The following is a 23581-nucleotide window of genomic DNA, read 5'->3' as shown; positions in this document are numbered from 1 at the left end:
ACTCCATTAAATTAAATATTCTCAAAACAATACCACATATAGCTAAGAAAATATAATAAAAAATATAAATAAATATGGATTACAGTGCAACATTCTTATTTTGTACAGTCTATGTGCATTATCAATCCCAACTTGAAGGTCTGCTCAGATTTAAAAAAAACAACTTCTAAAGTCTGTTTAAATGCTGAAGGGCGTTTGCGCTGTGCTCGTGTTTGTTTTTGTCCCTTGTCGCACTGACGCTCTCATTTGTGTGAGAAATGTCGGCCCACTGCATTGTCTTATCGACTTGTCTTTGTCCGTTGTATTTCACTAGGAAACCGAAGTGTTCCCAAACAGGAGACCTTAATAATAAGGGAGGGTTATCAAGCTGAAGTTGATGCTGAAGTTGCTAGTTAGCAAGAGGCTGGGCTAAAATGTGCTGTTTGTGTAGCGCTGCAAGGTGGAGATTTTGTCCGCCACTTAATATGTCCGTGTGGAAATTTGGAATTTACATATGTTCCACACACAAAACAAGGCTTATATCTGACGTTAAAGATTGCATTCGGTGCACGTTTGCACCGAAAGTCCTGTACCAAAACGGTCCGGTACGAATACGTGTACCGTTACACCCCTAATATATATATATATACTGTGTGTGTGTGTGTTTGTTGCAGGGTGGTGGAGAACTGGGGAAGTACACTTGTTTGATCTGTCAGAAGGAGTTTAGCTCAGAGAGCGGTGTCAAGTACCACATCAGTAAGACACACTCACAGGTGGGTCAGTCTGAATGTAAACTTCACAAACCTTTATTACCATCTTATGGGACTTATATTCAGACAAGGTGGTTTTACAGTAGACAAGTTATACAGTTATATACAAGCTCTTTTTCCTTCTTCTGAGGTTGATTCGATCAATAACTGTGTGTTTTATTGTCTTAGAATTGGTTTCGTGCAGCAGCCAGTCACGTGGTCTCCAGTAGCAAGGGTAACTTGCCTGAGAACAATGGGATCAAAGCTGAAGTGAGGAACGGTGCCACCACTGGTAAGAAGAGGGGCCGCAAGCCCAAAGAGCGTCCCTCTGTGGTTGCACCACTCCAAACAAAAACTGAAGCACCTACCACTACTCAAAACTCAACCCTTGTCGTGAACCCTTCCTCGGGCCCAACACAGTCCCCCACCCTGATTCCCGACCCAACGGACAGTGCTAATTCAGGCCAGACCACACAACCCATCCACTCCGCCGCCAAACGAAGCAAACCCAAGAGGCTGTCGTTGTCAGAGTAGCTCTGCTTTTGTCGATCCAGGAGCCAAGGAGGATGCTCGCTGTAAATGTTATGCCAGAAAGCTAATAGACCTTTCTAACGCCACAAGGACTTGGCACTGAGAAGAAAGTTGAATCAATCAACCAACATTTAGTACTGACTTCACTAACTTGGTTTTGAAACCCCAGAGTTAATGCTTCTATTGTTATAAACAATACTCCTGTAACAGTAGTGTTTAATTTCTCCATTCCACATTTTTTTTCACCTTTTTAAGGCACACATTTCAGTTTCTGTACTCACAGCAAGGGTGGCAGTAGTAATCAAAGATACAATCCTGACTTCTACATGGTTAGTATTTTCTAAACAGAGGTAGTATTCTAAACAAACGCAGAGTAACTCCCTCTACAAGATTCATGTTGTGTTTGAGAGGTTTTAAAAAGGACATTCTATTAGCATGGTGAAGTCATTTAATGATAGCTAGTGTTTTCACATTTTTTCACAGATATACTGTACTGTGTACATAAACAATATCTATATCTATATATCTATATACTCAAAGCAATGATGCCATCTGTCATTTTCAAGCCTGACACGTCCAAATGATCATGAGCAATCAGAATTTTTGCAGTGTGTGCTGTAGTGCAATGTTGTTTTGAACTTTTTTTCCTTTTTGGTTTTACTTTTATTGTCTTTAATTTTTTATTTTTCAAGTAAGCAAATGTCATATAAGCTAAAATGCTGGTTAGTTGTTAATCATATTCCACTCTGTTTTCCTACATCTATGTCGCTATCACTTCAGTGACATTTATTTTAATTTTATCACGTCCTTTGACAACCATGATTAAGTTTCAAACTGTTATTTCCACAGTTCTTTTACACTGAAGTTAATAAGCAGGCTACCCCAAAAAATGATTGTTTGATATTTCCACCTGCAAGGTATAAGTTAGTTACAATAATACTTAATATGACATTGTTTAATTGATTTTAAACAAAAAAAACTTGAAGCATTCTGTCTAAAATAGGATGTATAAAGCTAAATGTTGGACAGAAGGATCAATTTTGTGTGAAGCTTGTTGCACACTTGCAGCACAATCAAATGATGTGATACCATTTTAACGGAGGTCATATTATGGCCAAGACTTTAGCTTGAATCAAAGAGCTGAGGAGAGAATTAAAAATGCTATCTTTTATAGAGAGGTTGAGGAAAGTAATCTTTTATTAAACAGAAACATTTCAAATAAAGATTCAAGTATAACGATGATAGATGAATTAATTCCTGGATGCTTATTGCCTTGCACTTTAACCCTTTACCCGTCTCGCTGCCCTCTTGTATTTTTGCACTCCAGGAGTATTCAACCTAACCCAGTGGCTGCCAAGCAACAGGAGCGGGAATATTTTACTCTGATTAAAAAATAAATAAACTAGAGAAAAACTAAATTTGTCTATACATGGGTAATGAGCAGCATGGTTAACTCTTTCTAGATAGTATCTGTAAGCCAACATGACCGTATAATTATGACTCACCACATAAAGCCATAACTGGTCTTGTTGAATTTTAAGGCTGCTCTAATGTTACTTTAGCTTCAGATAAATAAAAAAAATTATAATCCATTTTTATTAAATAACTTTTCAAATCTAAAATGTGTGCAATCAGAGAATATTTTCACTTTAACAGGTTTAAAGTAGATACTTGAATCCACAGCTATATTAACGATTTGAGGAAATGAAAACTCCATAAATATTTGATTTATATTTGCGGCGTATGTCCATAAAAATAATGACGTGCTTGCTTAAAAAAAAAAGACAGATCATAAATCTATTTTATATTCTCTTGTGTGTGTTACCTAGATAGCAATTTGATAGCTTTGGATAAAGTTGTGATGTGAGGATGTTCTGGTGAGATAATAAGGGTGCTTTATTTGCCACTCTACCTTAAGGACCTGATACAACTCAGTAAGTCCACTAATCCATCCTCCCATTTTCTCCTTACTGGCAAGTCCTCTTAATTTTGCACCAACAAATGTCAATGTCATCATTTAAATCAAGCACTGATGTCAGCAGAACATTTTCAAGGAACAGTGAATTTGAAATGTATATGTCCCAGGTGGTGTCATCCCTACGCTGTGACCTTTTATATTGTAAAGCAAAGATTTGAGCTGAATTCCTCCATTATTAATCAACTGATGGAGTTCATTCAGGTGGGGATGATTATGCATGTGTCTGTCTCTGTTAGTGGGATGGACCTTTATCTTGTAACCAGGTTCAGCTGACGGGGAGGATAAATTAGACAAGCACTGATTGGTCCTCGGACCATTTCGATATGAGTTGTCCAGACCTTGTGTGTGTGTGTGCGTGTGTGTGTCTGTGTGTGTCTGTGTATGTGTGTGTGTGTGTGTATAAAACAGTTAGCACCTTTGTAATGACTGGATGTCAGGAATGGTGTTATGCTGTGGCACAGAATCAGTTCATCAGCTGCTTGTTACTCGTTTCATTAATAACGTCACATTGACTGTGTTTACCTGACAAGCTTTGGTGTTGCAATATGATAGTTAGGCACTGCTTTTAACAGTGAGTATTTTATATTTTATCACACCCTTTACTATCTGTCTTCCTATGATGTGGAAAACACATATCTATCCCGCAGTGTGAGCTAACTGCAACATGTTTAGAGAGTACAGCAATACACCATATTTAGCTGGTTTTGTTGGCTTGCTGATATTTTGATATTGATGTGTCTTCTCAAAATTGAATGGCTTTTTTCACTCCCCTACTTTTATTTGTTTGCTTTAAAAATGCTTTTTACATATTATGAAATCTAAAAAAAAAAAGGTTGAAAACATTTGTAGACCACAAAGAACATTGTAGGCCTATGTGTCGGCATACACTGTTATTTTATCCATTTTGATGATGCACATAAATTGAGCTTTTTCAGTACACAATGACAAACACATTGAGAGAGTCCTTTATTATTACCTATTCAATATGGGACAACAAGGCATATGTATGTGTGTTTGTTTCTGTATTTAGTGCACTTACTATATCATGAAATAGGCTTGAAATAGGAGTGTTGTTGGAGCTTTCTAGTTACCCTGACTGTGTGTGGTGTGACTTTTGTACCTGGGGAAACAGAAGGCTCAAGTGTCTTCCCTTTGTCAGCAATGTTATTTCCAAAACCAAGGTTAATCCCTAGAAATCTCCTTAGACAGTTGAGAATTTTCCCCTTTTTATTTGGACAACAGTGGTTAGGGTTGTATGCTACCTACTTCAAAAGCAGGACATGGCATCTGCCTGTGTTGTCGGGGCCATTGTGATGAGTTTTAAGAGATGATGTTGTAGCTCATAACTGGTCATGATATCTAGGTAACAGGTGAAATGAGACTAATGATGTATTAAAGATTTCCATATCTGAAATTAAGCTGTATAGAACCTAACATAGGAGGCATCGACACCTCCTTTGAGTCTGAACTGTTACAATTTTCCCCAAACTTGTTGTATTACCTGTGCATTAGTATCCCTCAACTAATTAATAAAAGTTTGTTGACTAAATTTGTGTCAATTGTGTCAGCTTTTAAATAAGTTTTGTTATCATATTTGTCATATGTTATGTTGTTACAATGGATGTAATTGCTATAATTGCTAGTGTTTGACCTGTCAAACACAGGTGTACCTGATAAGATAAATAATGGCAGTACCCCTTTGTGCCAGTTACTGTTCCTGTTTTGTGCATGCTGGCTCACTGGCACACCTTAATTGGAAGGAAACCATCATTAATTAAATAACACCTGTGATTTTTTTCCTGCTATGACATGCCAAATGTGAGCAATTGTTATTGTTAAAATGTAATTATCTGAATGAAAAATTAAGCTTTCACAGAAGCGTCTTTCAAAATTACAGAAGGATCTTCTTACCCAGTGTTAGGAGTGTGTCAGGTAGGCTACTTCACATTGTCATGCTGGCTTTTATCATTCTGTGCTGGATTTATTACCATTCAGATATACAGATGCAATTTGAATTCGCAACAGTACAACAGTATTACGTTATTTATGCATTGTCCTATGCTGTAAATTATCTTTAAGAATATTATAAAATCTATTTATAATTATTACATGTTTTATTACATATGTGTTATATTTTTGTGCGATTACGTTATAACACTCATATTATTATAGAAGTCAGATCTAAACACGTGTCTGGCTGGACCTTACCCACAGATAGCTTCGGGAAAGGCCCTGTATGATTATCATACTGTACATGCAGCTGGCTGTAGATATAAAGAACTGAACAGATGCATCATGGGGCTTGAAGTCCATCTGTTGGCCGATGCTGGCGTAGCCTTCTGATGGTGAAATACGCAACGCCTACGAGCCCCATGATGCCTCAGCGCTAAACGTACTGAACACCTGATTGTCAATAGAGTAGCAATGTCCGGCGGTCGCAGGGAAGAAATGGTCTCAAAGATGGAGAACGAAGAGAAAACTTCCTCTGTATCGAGCAGGTAAAATATTGGCTGCTATTCGGGAAACCACCGGAACCTCGAAACGATTTTTGGGCGACTTTTCTAAAATAAATTCACTGGCCGTTGGGTTAAGCATCTTAACGGAAACATGACTTGTCACGCTGTGTGGTTAACGTTACAGTCACTGTAACGTTACCTTATATATAAAAGTAACATATCCCTGTAAATTGCAGCGAGGAAGTTACAGTGTAATTGTTGGTTTATTACATATGTCATACAAAGTCGACCCACTTTCAGTCCGTCGTTTTGTCCACTCTCTCACTTGGTTATAACAGTTGTCATATTTTACACGAGGTAACGTTACCCTCCTAACACATAACTTCATTATCTTCTCAAACCAGGAAAAACTAACCTTATGTTACCTCAAATATGTTAATGTACAGTGTAACAGGTTTAGCTAGCTATAGACAGAAATTAAAAGCCCGAATAAGGCATTAAGAGAGACAGCTTTCATTTTGCAGAGGAGAGAAGCATGGCGTGTTCTCCTGGCACTGCAGCATGAGGGCTCATTTCTGACAAACAGTGCCCTCCTCTCAGGGGAAGTAACGTTACTACGGAAAATAATGACATTTGCTTAAGGTGAATAATAATGTAGCTGAATATATACAGTAAAACTTCCACATTGACCCAGTGAGTCAGCTCTCTGTATCCACCTTTAGTAAAACCAAGCTTCAACTTGATACCCTACTGAGCCACAAGAGGGTGTTACTGCATCGGTCGAAACACTGAGGGCGTGTTCCTGTTTGATGGACTCATCAAACCGGTATAACAAGCATTAAAGTTATACTCACATGGACACATTTAACATTGCAACGCCTGCCAAATAAAACCCCTAAACAACTCAGAGAGAGATGTCCAGCGAATTCAGTGAGGAGCTGTAAGTAAACACACAAGCCTGGAAGTATATATTTGATGATGTGAAACTGGCTGAAAATAATGTAATCTAACACAAAAGCACCACAAGCTATAGCCTCAAAAACTTCCAAGCGAATCAACACCTCCCTGACACATAACAGTCACAATAGAAAACGAACAGTTTAAGCTTTGTAAAGGTTTTTATTTAACTAAAATGTTATTGTATTTAATTGCAATATACCCTACTGGACAAGTGCTTCAGTTATTTTGTCCACTCTCACATAACTCTGTCCTTTTAACTGAAATAGATTATTTGGCATGTTGATCTTGTTAAAATATTTTGTACCTTTGTGTCACTACCATTTTATATTTGATGACATTCTTGAATGATTACATTATGTTCAAATGAGTTGTAAGAGACATCTTACAATTCCACTTGTGTGTGCTGCTGTGCTATAGAACATTTATCTCAATGTACTTAGAATATTAGTAAGTTTTGCTTCAGCTCGGGCCTATAACCTTCTGTGTGTCTCTCTATGGAGAGATAGCTGAATGTTTGGCATAGCAACCAGTTCAGGCTTCTTGTTTCGATGTGGCTTTCTTACATTGCAGCTGTCCTCTGACTGCAGTTTAAAGCAACAGCGCCAGTCCCAAAAGTACAGTGAACATTAGAGAAAACCACTGAATTCTCTTGTGTCTGTCCCCTGTGGTTTTAACGAGGAAGTAAACACAAAAGAGGCCTTGTCAAGTCCGGCCCCACTTTAAATGTTGATTTAAAATATATCTAGAAGCTGTTGGCCTGCTCAGTTCTTGGCTTTGTTTTTGCTGCACTAGAAAACAATTAATCCGTCTCCTCTGATCTCTGAGAATAATGATTTGTTTGTCTGGCCCGGGAGGAGTGTGTGCATGTGTTGTATGCGTGCATTGCCACGGGCTGTTCCTCAGACTGTCAGCTGACAGAGCAGTAGAGGTAGTGTTGGGTTTCGTCATGCTGTTTATTCCCCAGTTTTCACTGTGAGTGAAGTAGGGGAGGGGACATCGCTCTGTGTGTGTGTGTGTGTGTGTGTGTGTGTGTGTGTTGGCTGACATCTCTAGACTCTGGTGTAAGGCACATGGAGACATGGCGAGTCCCTGCAGGGGAAATAAACACATTGCCTCCGCTCTGCCTTTGCCCTCTGCCGTATTCTCTCTTTCTCCCTCTCTTCACCTCCCCAGCAAAGCCTGAAGCGTCTCTGTTGTGAATTCGGTCAACTGCGTCAACATCAGAGGAGAATAGTAGGTGGTTGTTTGTCTGTTCCTACTCTTCTTTTGTTTAGTTTTTTCCAGTTTGTTTCTTGGTGTCTCTGTCGCTCCCTTCTGGTCCCTCTTTCACCTCCAGCCACATATTGTGACACTGACTGTCAAAGACAGATGACCCAAGCTTGGCGTGTGTGTGCGTATGTGTGTGTGGAAAGGTCTGGCTCCAACCTGATACTATTAATATCACCTAATGAACATAATCTGGAGGGTAGGTTATCCTCTTACATTTGTTGGCTGGACGACTGAGGGGAGGAGTGAAGTGCGAATGAAAGAGGAGGGAAAAGCTGTGCTGTAGTTTCACACTGAGTGCGCTCTCTCTACCAAGCTGCAGTGCCTTCTCTCTCCTTCTATTGCTCCACTGAATTGAAGAAACAGAAAGCTAAACAAATGTTTCAAGTTTCGTTTCTCAACTAACCTGATTCCCCTCTATATAGCCCAACCTCTATTTCTCTCTCTCTGGATGTGTTGTACCAGAAGGCAGTGCTGTGTGTGTATATATATATACTGAGTTTACCCAGTACTACTGTCGGTTTAAAAAACACAATTTGTGGAGTACACATAGTCCCATATATTTGTCTCCAGTTATGAACTCTCTACCGGCTTACTCAGGAGCTAGAATATCCGGCTGCTGGACTCTAAGATCTGACGGCAGGTAAGTGCATTATATTTTTTTATATACTCCTACTTTTCGTTTTGCTTTTTTTTTGCTTTTTCATTCTAGTATCCTCATGTGTAATAAATAATTAAGTGTTTTGCTCCTCCACCCTGTGAGAGGAGTAGCAAGAGTTTCTCTCTCTCTTCTAAATGTGGATAAACAGGAGTGACAACTCCAGTCTCTAGCTCTTTGGTAAGCTAGCAAAGATCTATATGTATATAATGTGTGTATCAGTGTAAAAAATATTCTTCTTATTATAGAAGTTGTAGTCATGCACCGTAGATTGAAGATTGGTTTTGTCAAATAAATGCCATTGTGCATTTGTGTTGTCTTTAATTAATCTTTCTAAAGAGTCTTGATAACATTTTACTGCTACTGTTATCATTGACCACTGCTGACCGTTGGGACTCAGATGGTCCATAAGAGTCTTCTAACAATCTGGTCTCAGTTGCATTCATAGATGAGTGTATGTAATTAATATTTAGCTGTATTATGACAGTAACCATGGAACAAGGTTATGATTCAGCACAGATGAAGCAACTAGGCTAATCTTTTATGGCAACCCGGTTTGGTTTTAACTTTTATATACAGTCTATGGTTTTAACTGATAACCCAGCTGGAGTGTGCTATGCCTCGTGCATTGTCTATGTGTTCTCTCGGTCTTAGCCCATTCCCTGGCTCCATCCAAGCTCAGGTGACCGTGTTGTGATAAGAAATATCTTTGCTTTCTCTTGTTTGCTTCACCTCTGACCTCTTGACGCTCCACCTGGGGAGGTTTATGGCCTATATAAAGATGTGGAAGCCCAGAGTTTACTGGATAACAGAGAAATAGACAGGTGAACACCTAGGACTGCTCTCTCACACAGCCTACTATACTTATGGCACCTGGCTTTTTACAGTCCTTACTTGGTGGATGTCTCGGATAATGCAGTAAGTGTTGCTAGCATCCGTTACCTTAGAGAAGCCTCTGTTTGTAAAACAAGTAATGCAGCATTTGCTTTGGTGATGGTTCTTGGTGATACTTCTTGTGCTCTGTATTATCTATGACATCAGTGATTTATGATAAAAGATATTGCTTTCTTGATGATGTCCAAGTAGTTTCTTCTTTAGGCTATAATATTTTGTATAGATAAGGCACCACAGATACCTTGTCAGCTCATTCTTCTTCACTTTCCTCTTGCAATGTCACAGTCAAGTTAAACTCTTCTATGTGTGGATTAATTCGTAACTATACCGTCACAGATGTTGAAACACCATTACAAAATTATGTAGATGTAGTTTTTTGGTGTTGAAATAGAAGACATTTGCCAGCAGGTATTACATAAAATACTCTTAGTGGAGCTTTGATCATCATTGTTGTTATTATGTTGTGCAGAAAATGTGATTGACCATCATGTAGTTTGAATAGTCTATACAAATTCGCTCTGTACCTGGCTCCCACAAGCCTGTTTTGAATGAGCTTTAGGACCTTTGCTAATGAGGTTATTTGTATCTGTGACAACAAGGGCTCTGCAATATAGCCAATAATGTTATCACAATAAAATATGTCATATCATTTAATATTGATAATCATAAATGAAAATTATGAAGTATTTCTTTCAAGTCCTCAAGTGAAAGTTGAAGAACCCAGATGGTTAATTGTGGGTTTTAAAGTATTCTTAATTTACAGAACATGACAAACACTTGCCAAACAGTGGATCACTTAACATTATTTAAGGTAGAACATTCAAAACATTTATGATAAAATCTTTTTTCAACAAATTTGCAGGAATAAAATTATGTAAAAAAAAATTTCAGTCACTTTTCCTCCACAAAATAAATAGCTTAGCTAGTTATATAGCTGTTGTTATATTGTTATTGAAGAAAAATATATTTCGATGATTATTGTTATTGTTTTATTGCCCTGTCCTGGGGGCAACACATTGCAATGGTCTTAGTCATTGGTAACACTCTATGGTTACGCCCTCAGCATATTGCATACTACACATGATTCAGTTGCGCAACTGATCATAGGCCTGTAGTCATGTAGTTGAGTCAATATTTTTCTACCTGGTTAATGTATAGGATATATTGAACTTTGTTACCTGCAACAGATACACTGTACAAGGTTGGACAAAGCTCACCTGTTGCATATGTAAAAACTAAGCATTAACGCATGACAGGTAATACAACACTAGCTCGATCTTATTTATTGTCAGTTAACTGGGCCACTATTCTTTCAAGTCCATCTGCATTTACATCCCATTGTGACACACCAAACTAACGTCTGTCTGTTTGGCAAATACACATAACACACAGGAGTGACAATGATTTATGGAAGCTTGGTGTGTGTGTGTGCAAGGAGCTTTTCTTTAATTAAAGATCCTGTAGATTAAATTGTTGTCTTGTTGACATGACTGTCTTGTTCTTGCCATGCCTTATTGCCTGTTTATCGCCAACTTTCACCACTGTTCAAATGCAGCTCTTGATACAAGAACGCTAATGAGCAGTGGTTGTACTGTGGTTCTGTGCTGTCTTTTAGTGTGTAGTTTATTAAGTTTAGTGAAACCCCTGTCATGTTGTGACCAAAAACCTTTTTATTATATTCCACCTGATAAAATGTTGTTTGTTAAAAGCTTGTGCCTTGGCCCAAAAAAAGAACAACAGAAGAACTCGCTCTTTTTAAAGGTGTACAGAGTTGTATGCAAGACAAGTAATATGTCCAGTTTTATAAAATATCCACCAACAAAAGGCAAACACAAAAAGCTCCTTTACCTCAGACTGTGATGGTCTACTCTGTTGTGTGTTTGCTGCTTTACAGTGGAGGTGGTGAGGGATCATTGGACCGGCTTCTCCCCTCGGTAAGCACGGGCCTTTCTCCCAGGAAAAGGACCACCAGCCAGTGTAAGTCCGAGCCTCCACTCCTACGCACCTCCAAACGAACCATCTACACCGCTGGCCGCCCACCCTGGTACAACGAACATGGAACACAGTCCAAAGAGGCCTTCGTCATTGGTAGGACACCTAAAGAGATGCACACCACACTGATGGTTTCTTTCCCCTTTGATACCCATACATTTGCAATGTCATACATCAGAATACATATAAACATATACAGCCAATACAACTTTTTAAGAGTGAGTTCATAAAACCCCAGACTAGATCAAGAACTGAGTGTAATGTTGAAATCTAAATAATTTAATACTTTAGTAGTACACTTTTGACCTTATAGGTCTTTTGGGCACAGGGATATATATGTGTTGGAAACACACAACTTATTCCCTCTAGATAATAAGTGTCTTTTGCAGAAAAAAGCATTCACTGTATTTACTGCTAATGGGTATTGACAGGCTCACTGAGTGTCATAATTGACATTTAACTGAGTTAGAGGTGGCTCTGCTTTGCTACCGAGAAGTATTGTGCATAGGAGTGTGAATAGTAATTTCTGAAAATACTTTCCCCTGTTAATTGGAATCATTACCTTGAAAGCCCAGGTCTCTGTTTCTGCCTGCCTCTCATTGGTGGAAGAAGTACTGAAATCAAGAAATTTGTTGAAATTAACTTTACATCCTGACAGCAATCAATAAATCAAGTGCTCTGGGGGAAAAATCTGGTATGCGGTTGTCTCAAACCTGTAGTAAGCCCAACCTACCGACCTGCCTACCTTCGGGCACTCTTCTCTGTGCACTTATTGCACATGAAAATGTTTTTATAAGGGAGGCCTGAAGGGAGGGAGTGATTAGATACTTTCAGAATCTAGCTGTCTCTTGCTAGTTTCTCCAATGTTGCCTACCTTAGCTTTAAGTAAAAGTAGAAATACCATAGTCTAAAAATACTCAGTTTCAAGTAAAAGTCCTGAACTGAAAATGTTACAATATGTACTAAAAGTATCAAAAGTCAAAGTACTTATTACGCAGAATGGCACCTTTTAAAAGTGTTATTATCACCAGTTATTATTATATTGTAGTTCATCATTGACATATTATGTTTGGGGTTTTTTTGAGAAAGTTAACTATAAGAGTCAAATAAATGTATTGGAGTGAAAGTACAATATGTGATTCTAGAATGTAGTGGATTTGAAGTATAAAGTAGCATTAAATGGAAATACTGATAGTGATAGTACATTGATGTCAAAACTTACACCTTACCTTACCTTACATTCCACCCTTGTTGCCTCTCTACATGCAAACACAGGTGCATCTAAAGAAATTTATATATATATATATAAGTTCATTTTTCTCTGTAATTTAATTCAAAAGTGAAACTTTCATATATTCTTGATTTTTTACTCGTAAAGTGAAATATTTCAAGACTTTTTTTAAATCTAGATTACGGCTTATAGCTCATGGAAATCAAAACTCCAGTATCTCAAAATATATTAGAATTTTAGAATAAAGACCTAACGAGTTCTAATCAGCTAGTTAACTCAAAACACCTGCAAAGGTATCCTGAGCCTTTAATCTCTCAGTCTGGTTCTGGTGCTCACTATGAACTTTTCCACGATATTCAAATTTTTTGAGATGCACCTGTAATAACCTAAAGCAATTTCAACAAGCTCTTGCCCTGTGAAGCACTAGTACATTCCCATCAAGCAAAGGTAAATTAAAGCTGCAAGCAGTGTTGGACGGGGCCTCACATGTGAAACACGTTGGGGCGTGCCGCCGCTGCGGCCCAGGGTGCATGCAGCTGTGCCGAAGCGGCTGCCAATTGTCACACGCTTTGGATGCTGCTCGAAGAAATTGAACATAATTTCCTGTTCCATTTAATCCAACATGGCCGACTTCCTGCTGGGTTTAGGGAATTAGCGAAAGGCTTTTTTGTACATTTGGGCACAATACCTGTGCCACAGAAGCTTCGTATATGTAGACGAAACGTGCAGCGGGGGCTGCTTTTTTGAAGGTCACTTACTGCTTCAAGTAGGTGCTATGACTATAACTGAATAATGCATATGGATGTGTTCTAGGACATCATACATGTACACAGAAACTTTGTACATTTAGGTGCAAGTTTGCCCGGGGGCTGCTCTGTAGGGGTCGCCCATGTGCGAGACTTATAAAATAGGAATTGTCCGCCCCGACTGATGTGTGTGCAAAGTTTTGTGAGTTTATGAGCATGTCTAGGCCATAAAAAACACAATTAATTTGCACAAAAAAAAAAAAATGATTCCTTCATTTCCAATAGGGTCCTCACATGTTTCATGCTTGGGGCCCTAATTGTGCTTTTGCAATTAAACATGTATGCAAACTAGGGTTGGGCGACAGACATCGCGACGTTGAGCCTGCATCGTGATTGTAAAAGCCCCCCCCCTCCAGCGAAACAAATCTCAAATTCTCACAATATACCACCCTGTGAAAGCAGGTTTTAATGACCACGAACATTCTTATTATTGTTTTTAAGTATGCTTTTCCCCACACTCTGACACACCTGCCCCGCCTCTCTCTCCCCCCGTCCGCTACATTTTCTCCTTCAACAGTATGTTTTATAAAGCCACATAAAAGACTGAGAACTCGTCTTATTTCCGTATATTTCCACCTGCAATCAGTTATCACGGCTGCAGGTGAGCCGCACGTCGGCTTATTAATGTCGTAGCCTACCAAACAACTGAAACCAACATCTGTGTTCACTGTTGCTTTACCTGGTCCGTGCCTAAAATATCCACCGCGACTTGTAACGTAAGTTAATAGTCTACCAATTTTTTACGATTGAAGTCTGTGCGAGAACACATGCACATAAGACTGCTGCCCCCTGCGTGTGCACCCAATGACATCGTCCATCCCGATGTTTCATTGTAGACATCGTCCGATGGAAATTTTGTAGACGTCGCCCAAACCTAATGCAAACATTACTTATTAAAGTCTTTATGTCAATATTCTGTCACAGGTTTGTGTGGCGGTAGCGCTTCAGGAAAGACAACCGTAGCCAGGAAAATCATTGAGGCTCTGGATGTTCCGTGGGTTGTACTACTCTCCATGGACTCCTTTTACAAGGTGGGCATGTGTTTGCTGTATGTGTGTTTTATGTTGATGGCGTGTGACCATTTGCATGCAGCCACGCAGCTGTATATAAACGTTATAATGTGAGGTTAAGATATTGGATGCGTTTGTGCATGTTTTTAGATCTGTCTAAATGCCTTTAGATTCTAGCAATTACAATCTTGGCAGCATAAATCACTTGTTCCTTTTATTATTACTTCATCTCTGTCTCGTAACTGCTAACCCCCCAGAGGCCTGAAGGCAGGGTCGGAAAAGATTGAGGCTGAGTGCAGAAGACAGAGTGAAAGAGAGAAAATAGGATTGCCTTTGGATCCCAGAGGGAAAATGAGGATAAGAGGAGTGCCTGGAGAGAAAGGAGACACAAAGGAGAAAATATTAGAAGGCGGAGGATACAAAAGAGAAGCACAGTGGTGAGCGAATTGGGGAGAGAAAAAGTGTGGTGGAAAGCAATCATGCAAGAGCCATCATTTTGCCCCTATATACCTCCCCACCCACTCTCTGGTTATGTAAGTCTGTCACATTCTGACAGCAGCGTTTTACACTGTGCAGAGTAGGACGGATTTACGATTGGCCAGTGGTGCTGTGGCCCTCACCAAACTTGCAGTACCAGAGGTCGGCATTTGAAACATTTCATCTAGAATTTATGTCTTTAAATTCATACATCCTGTTCTTGTGTTGGGATCTCCTCATTTTTGCTCACAGCCCCCAAAAGCCTGTTACACCAGTTTATCATATTAAGTGTGTATTCAGTTCACTTGAGAAGTGGGTGTTGCTGTTCTGAAACAAATACCAGATCTGGGGTACCCCTCAGGGCATACACGCACACACACACGCCACCTGGTATAGACGTCACAGCGGCACATGATGTTCTCCTAAATTTAGGTCCCCTAACTTCAACTGCTCTTGAACAGTGATCTCCAAATGTCCAAATGTTTTTGCAAAAACTTAGCTAAATGTGCCAAACAATTATTGGAGCATGTGCACTTGTTTTATTACAATGTTTTTTTTATGTAAAATGGATTTATCAGTCCGTTTTTTTATTCTTGATATGCAAATATTTATGCATGTTTAATCAAAAAGTCAGAAACTTAATAACACAGAAAGTATTTTGCTCAGCATGTCGTTTTTGTTGTGCTTGGTTAAAGCGTCATTGTTGTGGCAAGTTTGCTGTAAAGTAATTCCAACATTGTTGATCCTCAGGTCCTGTCCCCAGAACAGCAGACTCTGGCTGCCAGTAACGACTATAACTTTGACCACCCTGATGCATTTGACTTTGATTTGCTGACACACACCCTGCATAAACTCAAACAGGGCAAGAGTGTAAAAATCCCAGTATATGACTTTACAACTCATGGGAGACAAAAGGAGTGGGTAAGGATGAACGCACAAACCCAAACACATGGTAATGCATTTGTAAGTTAATGAGTAACATGTCAGCATATAATCTCAGTTTCTTGATTACCTAAGAAGGGTTTATTCTCCCTTGCTAGATGTTTAGAGTCACCTTGCAAATCTGCTACTCCAGATGTTCACTGACAAAAGATTATTGTGATTTCTGTCACAATATACTTTAATGTCCATTAACTACATTCTCTCATCAGCGGAACCTGTCAAATGCTGATTGATCATGATGAGTGTTGCATATATTTAGGCGTCTACTATCTGTATGTTCATGTACTGTATATGTACATTGTATTGTAATTCTACACGCATGCGTGTCCTCCACAGAAAACCGTGTATGGAGCCAGTGTTATCATCTTCGAGGGAATCATGTCCTTCGCAGATAAAAAGCTCTTGCAGGTATGAGTTATTGTCCTCTAACATGTACAGCTAGTCAGTGGAAGGTGCTGGTGTCAAGTTTATTTTTATCTGTGCATGTGGTAAAACATGTTTTTCTGTGTATATGTGGGAGGAAACTTTTTTTAGTTTTATTCACTTTCACCAACAAGTGTTGTATGCAAAACAAATCTTTTGCCAAATATGATGTTTGAAGTGATTTAGAAACTGTAAAATGTCACTTATTTAATGGATTTATCCTTTAGCCAGTACTTCCAAATTGATTGGCAGGTGTTTTAAAGGCTGTATTCTCTGGTTTTACTGAAACTGGATTAGATTTGATGGAGAAATATTGTCCGGTTTTCCCTCTTATGTCCTCTGGCTGCTCTGCCTCCATATTTGCCAATTTACGAAGAGTATATGTTACTGGTTACTTTAGCACCTAACTACTGCTATCAGGAGCTGCTGCTAAGTTAGCTACTCAGTTAGCCATGCAGCTAGCCATCCTATTGCTGATTCTGCCCGAACAGAAGCTTGGTGCTCCAGGTGTTGGTGTTTACACCTCTAACATTAGTACAGAAGCTTTGGACCACTTGTTCAGAGCAAGCTGATAACAAGAGCTACTGTTAGCAACAGCTAGTAGTTAGCAACCTGTAGCCTTAGCAACAAATAAAGCTATCTGTCTATCAGGAAACATAAATCACAGAGTTGAGGCAGAGCAGGCAGAGGATATCAGAGGGAACCAAAAAATATTCACCTTTCCTTCATAACCGTAAAAGTGCTTTCTGTGAGACACACTGCACTGCACAACCCACAACTGATGCTCTATGAGCTTGTACGACTGCTTCTCTGGAACATGGGCTGGTCTATGTAAGTTTGGGAGCATGAACATCCCAGAGTTTTTTTCCATTCTACGGCAACTTTAATACACAAGCTAATACAACAAAGTTAATGTTTTCAAGAGCTGTTGAAGGTTGATTCATATCACAGGTAATTACAAGGAGAAAAACACAACTGTTTGGTAACATATTGTGCTTGAATGAATGTGAATAAAGCTGCAGTTTGTCTAAATAAAAACATATTGGCCCTTTAATCTTGCTTTCAGGACAGAAGTATGTTAAACATATAGCTAATGTTATAAAGTGCTGGGTAAAAAAGGTTAAGTGTCACCACACCAGCAGCTCCGCTGTGTTCATTTATTTCAAAAGATTTTAACTTTTTACATTTTTCCTGTGCATTTCACACTTGTTGTCAAGGAAAAAAGAAAATTTAAATTTCAAGCACAGTAAAATGCAGCTTTAAAATAAATGTCTTGACATAATGGATATATCATAACACAATTGTAAGTAAAATAATGCTGAACTGACCTAAAACACCATGAAGAAGCTAAATATTTTACATGTTGTCTTTGTGTGAATGTGTGTTATAAAGCTTTGTCTCCAGCTAACATTTTCTTCACGTTCTCCTGTCAGTTGCTGGACATGAAGATTTTTGTGGACACAGACTCGGACATCCGGCTGGTGCGTCGGCTGAGGAGAGATATTACAGAGAGGGGAAGAGACATAGAGGGTGTCATCAAACAGTACAACAAGTTTGTGAAGCCAGCGTTTGAGCAGTACATTGAACCCACCATGCGCCTTGCTGATATTGTGGTGCCACGTGGTGCGTGCATACTCCATACACACATATTTACATCTATACATGTTCAATATTACTTAACAGCTAGTATTATACTAGTAATAAAAAAGGTAATAAACTCAATGAACAGTGCAACAGTTCAGTAACTATCCAAATATCCTGTGTTGGAATTTAGTCATATTTTCATGCATTTACTGCTGTTTTACTGCAGTACACTAAATAAGTCACTGTATGTTTTCAAACTCCCATGATTCCAAATTAACATCATGCTTTTCTGTTTGTCGTCCAATCAGGTGGTGGCAACATGGTGGCCATTGATTTGATCGTGCAGCATGTTCACAGTCAGCTGGAAGAGGTAAGATAGGTCACACGTACAGACCTGCATACACACACACTCATATCTAGATGTGCCATGCCAATTTAACAAGACATATAAGGATTAGTTGAGTATTATGGCCCTTTATTCTTCATTCTTGATGTTATTAGTTTTTGTATTTGGTTTCTGACTCAGTATGTCTTACTTTAGCTGAAAGGATATTTAGTCTAATGTAGGGATGTTGCTCTCAGAAAGTTGCAACCTACTCAATTGCAATTTTTTTGTCAGGGATTACAAGCTCCCTCTAGTGGATAGAAAATGCACTGCACTTAGGACTGGAAGAATGTGCATGAGTACTCCGGGCAAGTACAAAGTAAACTTTAATGGAAAAATAGATATAAATAGATTATTTTATTAAGTAGTAGTTCTTCAATTCTATGACACTCCCTTTTTTAAAGATGTCCAATAAGTCCAGCTGTTATGAATGTGAGTATAGCCCTTTAAATAAGCATTCAAGAGTTAGGTCAGTGGTTCTTAAACTTTTTCTGTCACGGCCTTCAGAAGCTGATAAAATTTTGCTTATTTATTTGAAAGGGAACTTTTTAACTGTTTTAACAGTGTTAATCCCTAGTTAATATTCATCCATAGTAACATTTTCTAGGTTTAAGTTTTGAAAATATCACACATTTATTATTATGGAACAATTAAATCTTGATACACAAATATGTGCCGTTAATTGCACAGCCCTTTTATAAATCCATGGTTAATTCTGCTTTCTCTTTAATAATAAGCCTTTCGGTACTGAACCAGAATGCGCTGTTTTGACTTTGTGCCATAATGCAGTTTGCTGCTCCCCACTATACACACACATTAACACACACGCTGCTGATGGACTTCTCTCTCACTCTCTCCCACCACCTCCACCCCAAATCCCTCCGTGGCTCACAGCGCGAGCTCAGCGTCAGGTAGAGTGGCCTTTATCCTGTCTATCATTCTCTTCACCATCTGTCCAGTTCCCCAAACTGCTCCCACTTCTTATTGGGAAAGAGGGAGGAAAAGAAGCCAGCAAAGCCAACCTCTACCTTCCACTGATCTGCTGGCTGCCATGGCACATCACCAGGCGGCACTGTTGTATCTGTAGAGCAAATAGGCCCAATTAGTGAACAGTCAAAAGAGCATGAGACTGTGCCAAAATATTGTAAAGATGAAGTCCACACCAGCATGGAATAAATATAAAAACTGCATGATAGCCACTGTCAACATTTGAAAGTCAAACGAAGATCAAACGTTTTGATGTGGTGTGGTGCAGCCAGCATTAATGTAAAGACGTTGGTTTTCCTTCTCACTACCTTTTAGAGAAATGACAACTCACACTCTTCCTGCCTTCTGTGTCTAAAAATATGCCAATGAGTCAAGTCACTGACCCCTCCTTTCAGCGGTAACAAAAAAAAGAGAGAGAGTGACTATAACAGAAAGCGCAAGAGAGGAAGCTCTTGCTACAGCTATTGTTGACTATCACATACCTCAGCCACAGAGAAAGTTTCCAATACCCTACTACAAAGCGTTGAGTTTTTCCATTGAATGTCGGCCACAGTATCTGAGACAGAGAGAGAGAGGAAGTGAGCTTGATGTCTGTCTTTAGACACAGGATGTGCTGGGGCCTGTGAGCTGAAATACCAACCTCTACTGTTCTACCCGTTGAAAGAGTGACAGCCGCACGATAGCTTGTGCACCTCCCACGCGTACACACTATGGATGCACGCGTATAGATATCAAAATCTGATCCAAAACATGATTCTTCTCTCTTGGCATCTGTACAGATGTTTTAAAGCATGGCCTGTTACTTCATGTCTTCTCTGAGTCATGATACATGTACTAATTGATAAACAGGAAATATTAATTGACTTTTAATGGCAGTTTACCGCAGCAGTAAGCGTATTTCAGAGACATTTGACATTTTCAAGTCTCAGCTGTCACACTTTTCACTGTGTGATCATCCCTTCATCCACCTGATGTTGTGTCTCTTCTAATTTTTTCCTCCTCTTATCTGTTGTGTTTCGTCTTTCTGTGTCCCCTCTGTTGTGATTGTTGTTGTGTTTCGTCGAAAAAAACTCTCCCCATAGAGGAAACTTCGCTGGGATATGTGAGCACATTTGCTATGATTTCTCTTTTCTTTGCATCTGGCTAATGTGTATCTCAGTGACATCGTGGATAGTCTGTAGTGTCTACATGACTGCATCACTGAGTATTTGTAACAGTGTGTCTCTTCCTCTATAGAGCCCAGGGTAGACCTAGGCTAACAAGATATTCAAACCTAATGTTGATGTGTGGAGTCCCAGGGAATTATTACAAGTAGTGGAGACCTATCATGGAAAATAACCCACCAAGCATTTCTTTATATAACACGGTGAAATTTTCTTTTATTTCTATCCATTCTATCCATATCTTTATTATTATTATTATTATTATTTTATAATTCTTGACATTTCCACAAAACCGTCTAGCTTTTTTTCCATCATCATGGTCTCTGTGCTGTTGTAATTTTCCATTGAAGTACTCAACACTGGCGCTGTGTGCTTTGCAATTTTGTGTGTCTGCTTTTTCCCAAGCAATCATATTACAATGGTTACACACTACCATTTTCAACTTTGCTCTAACTGAAAACGTTATTTGTGATGTCTTGATTTTTTGCATGTACTTACACACTTGTGTGTGTGTGTGTGTGTGTGTGTGTTTGTTTTCTGAAAGTGCACACAGTAGGTATTGTACACAAGTGCAGAGAAGTGTTAATTGCACTTATATTCATGTGTGTTGTATTCCTGTGTCTGTCCATCTTGTCTCTTTCTGCTCCTCTCACCCTGCACTGCTGGCGCTCTACTATTTGTTGCCGTGGTTACAGGGCAGCCCTGGCTTCTGCACACCAGGCCCAACCTCTCCCCCAGACCCTCAGCGTTCTGGAGAGCACACCCCAAGTCAGGGGCATGCACACCATCATCAGGTATAAGCTGAGAAACCTGATTTGTTACATTAACAACAGCAGCCACCACCACTATAAATAATGTATCTTTCTTTTCTAATGACCACATTTAGGAACAAAGAAACCAGCAGGGATGAGTTCATCTTCTATTCAAAGAGGTTGATGCGTCTGTTGATTGAGCGAGCGCTCTCCTTCCTCCCCTCACAGGTGCGAAATACTAACATACACTGTTAATTAATTTATAGCACTGATGGTTCTGTAACCCTTTGTAATAAGTAGGACATTGACTCGTAGATGGAGACGTGTAGGTGAGATACCTGCTGGATAGACAGAAGCTGACAAGACACAGCAACAGAGTGAGATGCAGTACATTATGTGGTCTTAAAATGGGGAAATGGCATAAAAGAGTATTCTATTCAGTTCAGTTATCTTATTTTAAGTTATCTCATTGCCCTTAGAGCAGAGGTCTAGACTGTACTCTTTATAATATTATTTACAGAGACCCAACAGTTCTCACCATGAGCAAGCATTTGGGGACAGTGGCACCAGGAAAACTGCGGGCGGCCATCTGCCTCAACTGGGTGGGATGAGAGAGAGAATGGGAGAGGGGAGCGAGAGGAGTAGGAAAGAGAACATACAGTAGCACAATGCAAGTTCAACCTAGAGAGTAAGTGCTTGCATTTGCTAAAGAGATAATCAGATAGACATAAACATAGTGGCCTGCAGCATGAGCATGGAAACTTGTCAAGTCACCACAATGGAAAGTTTCCATAACTAAACCATAACATACAGGTTTGCATTACACACGTGACCGAGAGTTTGAAATTCACTGTAGCTGATCACAAACTATTTTTCTGACTTCTGTAGCACAGTATAGCGCTGTGATCAGCATTGTACTCACACTGTTATGCTTTTTAATATTATCTCAGGCCCACATAGTCCAGACCCCCCAGGGAGAGGATTATGAAGGCCGGGCTTTCCACGGGAAGAGGGTGAGTGAACTCCATTTACTTCCTGCCGTCTTGTCTACTCTGTTTTTTTCAATTTTATTTTAAAGACCATTCAGAAGAGTTTTGTCTCTACCTAAACTGATGCAATTAACCTCTGTTAATTTTTTTTCTTTAGATCACAGGCGTGTCCATCCTGCGAGCCGGGGAGACCATGGAGCCCGCTCTGAGGGCCGTCTGCAAAGACGTCCGCATCGGCAAGATCCTCATCCAGACCAACCAGGACACAGGAGAACCAGAGGTACAGGTTTAAATTGTGGCTGTGGGGTTATACTGTATATGTTATGTGTAACACATTTAGCCACGGGTGGCGCGGTGGTGCAGTGGTTAGCACTATTGCCTCACAGTAAGAAGGTCGTGGGTTTGAACCCCAGTTGCCTAGGCCTTTCTGCGTGGAGTTTGCATGTTCTCCCATGCGTCTGCATGGGTTCTCTCCAGGTGCTCCAGCTTCCTCCCACCGTCCAAAGACATGCAGACTAGGTTGATTGGTGACCCTAAATTGTCCTTAGGTGTGAGTGGTTGTTTGTCTATGTGTGGCCCTGCGATGGATTGGCAACCTGTCCAGGGTGTACCCTACCTTTTGCCCAATGGCAGCTGGGATTGGCTCCAGCCCCCTGTACGCAGGATAAGCGGTTGACGATGGATGGATGGACATTTAGCCACATTTGTCCTACAAACACCTTAATTGTTCTAAATATAGCAACTTTTAAACAACCCTGCCAATTCACATATTAACACATTCTTTAAATATCTTTAGCATGTTCTTCTTGTTGCATAATACTTTCTGCTCATCTACATGCCCTTTCCAGGAAACTATCAGATTTGGGGATTTCTGCATTATGCCAGCGATGATATAGCTACAGGATGATACTGGTTATGTATATTACATGTTGTTATTCACCCGCACCCTATGTATAAACATTTTCAGCTTCATTACCTGCGGCTACCAAAAGACATGAGTGAAGATCATGTGATTCTAATGGACTGCACCGTGTCCACTGGAGCTGCTGCCATGATGGCTGTTCGAGTCCTACTGGTGAGTGCGCCTGATGGTTCACAAGTCCATTGAATTGCATTCCTCATGTAGCCTATTTTCATGGCCATGTTTTCATTTTCAGGACCATGATGTTCAGGAGGACAAGATCCTGCTGGTGTCTTTGCTAATGGCAGAAATGGGGGTCCACTCAGTGGCCTATGCATTCCCTCAGGTCAAAATCATCACCACAGCTGTTGACAAGAAGGTCAATGATCTCTTCCACATCATACCTGGCATAGGTGAGTAATGGTGAAAAGATGATGATGATGATGATGATGATGATGATGATGATGA

General features: G+C 39.7%; 2 protein-coding genes across 8 annotated transcripts in view; both read left to right on the top strand.

Moving 5' to 3' along the window:
- znf512b (zinc finger protein 512B) overlaps positions 1–4786 on the top strand; it is a 40870-nt gene extending 36084 nt beyond the window's left edge. For all 6 annotated transcript variants that reach the window (XM_046055832.1, XM_046055829.1, XM_046055828.1 and 3 more), the window contains 2 exons: positions 654–752; positions 918–4786. In XM_046055832.1, coding sequence (XP_045911788.1) covers positions 654–752; positions 918–1262 — 444 coding nt within the window. In that variant the 3' untranslated portion in view covers positions 1263–4786. The remainder of the gene's footprint in view (positions 1–653; positions 753–917) is intronic.
- An 853-nt stretch (positions 4787–5639) lies between these two features.
- Positions 5640–23581, top strand: part of uckl1b (uridine-cytidine kinase 1-like 1b) — a 20673-nt gene continuing 2731 nt past the window's right edge. The window contains exons 1-14 of one of the 2 annotated variants that reach the window (XM_046056080.1): positions 5640–5735; positions 11366–11559; positions 14425–14531; positions 15738–15908; positions 16266–16337; positions 17786–17975; positions 18245–18306; positions 20391–20410; positions 21167–21265; positions 21358–21451; positions 22174–22236; positions 22370–22492; positions 23180–23287; positions 23370–23526. In XM_046056080.1, the coding sequence (XP_045912036.1) occupies positions 5662–5735; positions 11366–11559; positions 14425–14531; positions 15738–15908; positions 16266–16337; positions 17786–17975; positions 18245–18306; positions 20391–20410; positions 21167–21265; positions 21358–21451; positions 22174–22236; positions 22370–22492; positions 23180–23287; positions 23370–23526 (1534 nt within the window). In that variant the 5' untranslated portion in view covers positions 5640–5661. Of the gene's footprint in view, positions 5736–7926; positions 8563–11365; positions 11560–14424; positions 14532–15737; positions 15909–16265; positions 16338–17785; positions 17976–18244; positions 18307–19215; positions 19233–20390; positions 20411–21166; positions 21266–21357; positions 21452–22173; positions 22237–22369; positions 22493–23179; positions 23288–23369; positions 23527–23581 lie in introns of those variants that run through there. The other variant, XM_046056081.1, reaches the window with a different exon arrangement.

The sequence above is a fragment of the Micropterus dolomieu genome, linkage group LG08 (genome assembly GCF_021292245.1).
Source record: "Micropterus dolomieu isolate WLL.071019.BEF.003 ecotype Adirondacks linkage group LG08, ASM2129224v1, whole genome shotgun sequence".
Classification (NCBI taxonomy): domain Eukaryota; kingdom Metazoa; phylum Chordata; class Actinopteri; order Centrarchiformes; family Centrarchidae; genus Micropterus; species Micropterus dolomieu.
The sequence above is the reverse complement of the archived record's forward strand: the minus strand, read 5'-3'. Positions and strand labels throughout refer to the sequence as shown.